This window comes from Bos taurus, chromosome 11, assembly GCF_002263795.3.
Source record: "Bos taurus isolate L1 Dominette 01449 registration number 42190680 breed Hereford chromosome 11, ARS-UCD2.0, whole genome shotgun sequence".
NCBI lineage: Eukaryota > Metazoa > Chordata > Mammalia > Artiodactyla > Bovidae > Bos > Bos taurus.
In genome coordinates this window covers 14,149,859-14,157,316 of record NC_037338.1, presented here as the reverse complement: position 1 = coordinate 14,157,316, position 7,458 = coordinate 14,149,859, and the positions used below count along the sequence as shown (strand labels likewise).

Genomic DNA, 7,458 nt, shown 5'->3' with positions numbered 1-7,458 from the left:
TCATCACTTTAAATATATCATGCCGTTCGGCTTGTAGAGTTTCTGTTGAGAAATCAGCTGATAGCCTGATGGGAGTTCCCTTGAATATTGTCATTTTTCCCTTGTTGCTTTTAAATATTTTATTTCTGTCTTTAATTTTTGTCAGTTTACTTACTATGTGTTTCAGTGTGTTCCTCCTTGGGTTTACCCTGCCTGGGACTCTCTGTGCTTCCTGGACATGGTTGACTATTTCCTTTCCCAGTTAGGGAAGTTTACAGCTATTATCTCTTCGAATATGTCCTCAGGTCCTTTCTCTCTTCTTCTGGGACCCCTATGATGCAGATGTTGATGCATTTAATGTCCCAGAGGCTCTTAGGTTGTCTTCCATTTCTGTTCCTTTTTTTTTTCTATATTCTGTTCTGTGGCAGTGATTTCCACCATTCTGTTCTCCACGTCATTTGTCCGTTCTTCTGCCTCAGTTATTCTGCTATTGATTCCTTCTAGCGTATCTCTGTTCTTTAGTTCTTCTAGGTCTTTGGTAAATATTTCTTGCATCTTCTCAATCTTTGCCTCCGTTCTTTTTCCAAGATACTGAATCATCTTCACTATCAGTATTCTGAGTTCTTTTTCTAGAAGGCTGCCTATCTCCACTTCAGTTGTTTTTCTGGGGCTTTATCTTGTCCTTCATCAGTGACATAACTTTCTGCTTGATCATGCTGATTCAGTTCAGTTCAGTCACTTAGTCGTGTCTGACTCTTTGCAACCCCATGGAATGCAGCATGCCAGGCCTCCTTGTCCATCACCAACTCCTGGAATTTACTCAAACTCATGTCCATTGACTTGGTGATGCCATCTAACCGTCTCCTCCTCTGTCATCCCCATCCCCAGATTCGTCTACCTGACTGTTGTCCCTTCTAATTTTCTTATGATGTCAGTCTCCATCATCAATCAGCCCTTCCTTTATATAGTCACAAATATTTCTAGGTCCATTTTTCAATTCTTCATTGTCACAGCAATTCATCTTATTAAACAATAACCAGCCATACAAGCTGTGAAACATCCTTCCAAGAAAAATTTAGCAGTCTACATATATGTGCTACGCCCTGCAAGGAAAATAAAAGATGAATAAGGCTCAGATGCTGCCCTGAGTGGGCTTCACAGGTGGCACTGGTGGTAAAGAACCCACCTGTCAATGCCAGAGACGTAAAAGATGTGGGTTCAATCCCTGGGTTGGGAAGATCCCCTGAAGGAAGGCATGGCAACCCACTCCAGTATTCTTGCCTGGAGAATCCCATGGGCAGAACCTGGCGGGGTCATCCATAGAGTCACAAGGAGTCGGACAGGACTGAAGTGACTGCCCTGAGTATCACATCATCTAGTAGGAGAAATATGATGTATGTCAATAACTGTAATTATATAACCCAGGTGGACCATGGCAATGGCTGAAGAGGCTTGGGGGCAGAATGCTTTGAGACTTAACAGGGGACACACCAATAGATGGAGAAACCAGAGGCTTCATGGGGTGGCATTTGTACTGAATGATGGTGCTAAAGGATGGTATGTTAGTTTCCTACTGCTTCCATAACAAATTACCACAAATTTAGTGTGTTAAAACTACACTTGGTAATGTACAGCGTGGTGACAATAGTTAATCATACTGTACCACATACTGGAGTTGCCAAGAGCACTGTGATCACACAGCTCTGTAAGTCTGTGGCACTGCAGGGTCCTTTGCTTAGTTGCACGGGGTCACAGTTAAGGTGTTGGTGGGGCTGTGTTCCTTTCTGGAGGCTCTTTAAATGCATCTGCTTCCAAGTTTATTCAAGTTGTCAGCTGGATTCAGTTCCTTGTTGTGGCAGGACTGAGGTCCTGATTCCTTGCCGGCTGGAAGCTGGGAGTTTTTGCTCCTAGCAGCCACTCCCATCCCTCCTCACACTTTCCATGTGCCCCATATCCACCCCCCAGCAGTGGGGGTTGAATCCTCTCATGCTTTGGAACTTCTTCTGCCTCATCTCTTCTGACCTCAGCTAGGGAAACTGATTGGATCAGGCCCACTTAGGTAATCCAGGCTCATCAACCCATTTTCAGGTCTGTAACCTAACTAACATCTGCGAAGTCCCTTGTGCCTTGCAAGGGAGTGTATTTACAGGATCCAGGGATTAGGACGAGCACATCTTTGGAGAGCTCTTATCCTGCCTGCCTCTGATGGGTAGAAGTTACATATGCTGGGCCTGGCCAGAGGGCTCTTCAGGCAGAGGAAATGGAAAGGATGAACCTTGGAGGCCAGAGACGACCTGCAAGGAGCCAGCCTTTCTCCTGGGGTGTAACCATGTCTTCTGAACGGTAGGATATGTGTGCGAGCTCTTGGGTCAAGTAACAGCCTCTGAATGAGAACAAGGCAAACACAGACAACTGACGGAGGGGTGTGGGAAGCGCAGGGCCGCCTGCCTAGTTCCACGGTGGAAGCTAGAGACCTGATGTGGATACTGAATTCTTCAGCGTTCCAGTTTGTCTTTTTACATTAACAGACTAACATTCACAGTGCTCGAGTTATGTCCTCAAAGTTCTCATTTATAAGCACCCGGACTAAAACACGTAACTACTTTTCACTCCCTGGGACATCTTAAATTTATTTCACACATTACAAAGAGAAGTATCCTGACAAAGTTATATATTCACTGTCCAGATATAAGGGAAAAAACACAATAGTGGAAGAAAATTAAGTCTTTTATTTATTTCAAAAACCAAACCACTAGGAAAATATATCACAGTCTTGAAACAGCAGACAATATTGTCATTTCAAGTAAGTTGGTAAAAAGACAAGGTCCTTATCAAAATGATAAGGGGCCAGAACTGGGGCAAGAACGCATGTAGCCAAGGCCCTGGCAAAAGTGGTATTTGGTGATGGAGGGCGGTCCCTTTATCGCTCTAAAAGGGCCACAGTTCATCCCTGAGTTGCTTACTTTTCCTCCCTCGACTTTTGTTGTTGCCAGGGGATTGTCTCAACAAAGCTCTGTTATTTCAGGAGGCAAAGTAAGCAACACTGGGCTTAGGCTTTCATCCTGTTTCATGACAGATTTTTCCAAAGCCCGTCCTTCACAGCCCTCTTAATTAAGCAGCTAATAGTTCCTCTTTCACTGTTCATTCCTGAATATGAGCATATTATACTGTCAAAATCCCGTTCCCCTCAAGGCTGTGTGTCACTGTAAGATTGTCTGGCTGCTTGGCTGACTCTGCCGCAGGCAGCCTCAGGGCCCGCCACGGCTGCCAGGGAGAGGGAGAGCACCTGCTTCCCTTACCAGTGTGAGGTCTCTTACATTTTTGCAGGGTCTCCCGGCTGAATGATGTAATGTGTGAGAATTTTAAGAAACATACATCCACATCTTGATGGTCAGAAATGAGTACCTGCAGGGACCCTTTCAAAGTTTTTATCCAAACTGCCTCTCCCAACTTTACATTTTAATGTCATGCCCTTGTCTATAAAAGAAAAACAAGCAAAACCAACCCCCGGAAGCCCCCTGCCCCCTTCTACATTAGTGATTGCATGGATTTTATTAGTTTGTGGAAAATGTTGTCGTGATCCTTCTGGTAAACAGCAGGTGGACACCAAATAGAACACCTTTCACACTCCATTAGACCATAAGCTGGTTACGTGAACCTGCCAGCCTCTTGGTATCTGTGCAGTAAGAGGATCTGGTACCTTGGAGGGCCCTGGTTTGGTACAAGGGAGACTCCCTATTGGTAGGAGAAGTACTTGCCACATGAAATTCAGGCTCACAACAAACCTCCTGTGCTATCTGTGACCCAAATTTTAGCACCGCTCTTTCTCCATTTCACTTTCTAGGATTGAAACACAAAGGAACCAGCATCCAGAGGAAAGAAACACAGGCCTTAGACTTGCTGCCATTCTTAATTTCCTCATTCATCAACTCTCCTTATTAAGGAGACCCAAATCCCCATTCGTCTTTTTAAATTGATTCCTGCCCTCAGCCCTGATGGCCACTAGCAGACAGCTACTTCCCAATGGAAGAGAGAGACTCCTTCATCTTCCTGGTCATGGTTGGGATGAGGTTCATGTGGTCATCCACACACTTGGTCACGCAGGTCTCCAGCTGCCGCTTCACATGAAGCTCCTTACTCCCTGCGTCTATTGAATCTTTGGCCTTGTCATTGCAGTACATGGTGCACCGGGCCAGGCGGTCCTGCGGCAAGAAGGGAAAGGGTAGAGAAGCGGAAAGGCTGACCTTCATTTACCAAGTGCTGATCCTGTGCCACGTTCTATACTACGTGTTTTGGCTTGACATGTATTATCTTGATCAATTAAAGGGACACTATAGTGGAACTGACCAAGACTGTCCTGATTAAAACAGACGGTGGCACCATGAGGGCCCAGACAAAGCATTCCTAGAAAGCAGCTGAATGACCGAATAAGTTGTAAGAAGTGCCTTCCAGGAAGTAAGAAGGAACTAGAGGCTACTGTTACTCAACTACAGACTTTCAAACACCCTGATTTTATAAGGTCTGGCATCACTACAGAAAAATACTCAATTCAGCAAATATTTATTGAGCTTCTACTAGGTGCTAGGGACCCTATTGTTGGGGAATACAGCGATGAGTAAAACAGATAAAGCTCTTTCTTTCACTGAACTGATACTCCAGTGGAGGGAGATGGACAAACAAGTAAGTGAAGACGTTGGGGAAACAGCTGGATATATGAATCTGGATAAGGAGTGAAGCTGGTCTAAAGATATGAATGCAGGAGTTGTCAGTATATAGATATTTGCTATGAGACTACAGAACTAGATTGAGGTCCAAGCATAACCCTGGGCACTCCAGTGCTCTTCAGAGATTGGAGAGAGTAAAAAAGACAGTAAATGAGAACAAGAAAGGAGCAGGGGCGGGGCAGGGGGTGACCAGGACAGTGAGCTATCCTATCCTGGTGGCCAAATGAATAAAGATTTTTAAACAAGGGGGAGAGTGATCCACTGTATCAATGATGCAGGCAGACTGAGTAAGATGAGGAATGAGAAATGACCATTGGATTTAGCCCCATGGAAGGGAGTGGAAAGAGTGGTTCTGGTGCAATGGAAAAGTAAGTCTGATTGCAGGACTGAACAGTGAATGGAAGAGAACGTTGTACAGTAATTCAAGAAGCAAACTTGGAAAGACTTGTAAAATAAAGTGTCAAACACAGAGAAACCCTTTGGAGTTTCATGACCTTGGAGAAGTTATCCTTTTACAGTGCCAGTCATTGTGAAGAATTTTACATAGAATATAAAAATGTTTCACATTGGATATAAATTTGTCCACATGAAAAGAATCCCAGGCTATGAAATAATGATTCAGAAGTGGGCCATCTTCCACCCAAGTTTCAGGAAAGTATACCCAGAGGAAGGGAGTAAAAGGAAGCTGGGGACACCCTTTGCTGCTCCAGAAAGAAATATGGGGCAGGGCAGGGGGAGAGGAGGCTCTTAGTGACCTCAGAGAGGCTTATGAGTCAGGCATCAATAAGTCAACCAAAATAATGCTTCATGTAAATGACTGCTCTTTAGTGACACAGGAGCTGCCCTCTGGGTACAGTAAGTAGGGGCATCCTGGGTGGGAAAACCCACGAAATGATGGTAGGATCTAGCTCTAATCTGTACCTTTTAAAGACTGGCTTATTCCACTTTCCTGGGGATTCTGCTATTGTAAGAATGAACTAACATATTTTACAAAGCTTCATACAGTACAGTAGACATATATTTGATGTCTATGAAAAAAAAAAGCATAAGGCTCTTGGTCATGAACTCCCTTTTGCATTGTTTCTATGGGAAATTCTTACAGCACTCAACCTCTAGGACCTTTTCCAGAATTTTAAACCCTGTAAAGACTAGCCGGACATAGGACTGTCACAGATGTTAACACAAAAACAAGACACTAAAGCCAAGAATTCTGAACCAACGCTTGTCATCTGCGAAAGAGCAACATCTAGGGCTGGAGTGGTCTGGCTGGGGTATTCCTCACCTGGAACTTCTCCAACTCGCTGGTCACCAGGGCCTGAGCTTGAGCCAGAGGTGCATGGCAGCGCTCAATGCACTGGTGCACTTGCTGCATGGACGCCTGGCTTTCCTCACAACAGGCAGCGCTGCACCGGAACATAAGGCCCTGTGGGGGGAGGGCAGAGACGGGTGAGGCAGGAAAGCCTTCGTGCAGAGATGACCACCACCGAGTGCAGCAGAGGCTAGGGGGCGCGTCGCACCTGCACCTCTCCTTAGAATAGACACCAAGAGCTTAAAACCACGAATGGAAATATTATCCTCGGTGCCTAGCAGAGTGTTTCATTGCCGCTAGCTCACTGACAGTTGTTGAACCGAAGGCTGGATGGACGGGGAGGGTGGTGGAGGATGAGACTGGGCCAAGTTCTGAGAACCAGGTGCCTAAACCACAGGGTTCAGAGGTCAGCGATCTAGTAACCATCCACCAAGGGGCAACTGGTCCACTGACTCCAGGGACACCTTGACAAGCGTGGGATCAACAGCCGCACAACATTCAGGGGATCAAAGCGGAACAGCATATGAGACATCGCTGCGTGAGCCGAGTATGACCAGGCCATTGAGGAGGCCGAGCACCGTCGGCTTTCCGGTCTTTCACCTTGGCGGTGCTCTTTGGGCGGGCTCTGGCTGCTCACTTGCGAAGCGGCCGCACAAGACGGGAAGGTGGGGGAGGCTGAAACCTTACTCCAGGGGGCTTCTCAACCCTGGCGAGGGGACACCCCCTACCCCGCCTGGCCTGGGGGGTGGGGGGCGGGCAAACGGCCTTGCGCGTGCCGAGGGCGCACAGATTTCATTCGCTCAGCCGAAGCCCCAGTTCTAAGAGTGAACAGTGCTTCCAAGGACGCAGCGACGACCCCAGGGACACCCCGACCCGGGTCTGCAGGCTGGGAGGCAGTAGTGCGTAAGGATCCTGAGGCGGCTGCGGCAAGGGGAAGAAAATTCCGGACCGTACTCGCTCCCCCCAACCCCGGGTCGGCTCCCGCCCCGCTACCTGCATCTTCCGGATATTCTCCCTCTCCAGACTCTTCACCATGGAGTCCACCGCCTCCTGCACCCGGAGCTGCTGCAGCTCCGCCATGGCGACGCGCGGTTCCCGGCTGCGCCGGCGCCCACATGGCCTCCCGCGCATGGGCCCGCCCCCTCGCCGCCACTTCCCGGGTCACCGCGGCGCGCCCTTCCCCTGCCCACGCCGCCCCCTAGCGTCCGAGAGGAGTAACTGCACTCCTGGCGGCCCGCTCCCGCGGCGCTCCGGGGTCCCGCCCCTGGCGTCCCCGCCCACCCCCCGGGACTCTTTACCAGGTCTGCGCACCTCTGCTAGTGCCAAACAGTTCTTTTCCTCCTTACCTGTCTGGGTCCCTGCTCCCCTCTCTTACTTAAAGTTCTTTAAATTCATTTTTGTTTATTTTTAAGAAACTGAAGTAAGTAATGCTCAAAATTCTCCAAG

The 7,458-nt window shown here is 47.8% G+C and overlaps 1 protein-coding gene across 3 annotated transcripts; it reads right to left on the bottom strand.

Moving 5' to 3' along the window:
* Positions 1–2,688: 2,688 nt before the first annotated feature.
* On the bottom strand, positions 2,689–7,133 carry FAM136A (family with sequence similarity 136 member A). Of its 3 annotated transcripts, none has more exon segments than NM_001046588.2 (3): positions 2,689–4,181; positions 5,986–6,126; positions 7,006–7,133. In NM_001046588.2, coding segments are annotated over 3 exon segments (417 nt in total). In that variant the 5' UTR covers positions 7,093–7,133; the 3' UTR covers positions 2,689–3,992.
* Between the last annotated feature and the right edge of the window lie 325 nt (positions 7,134–7,458).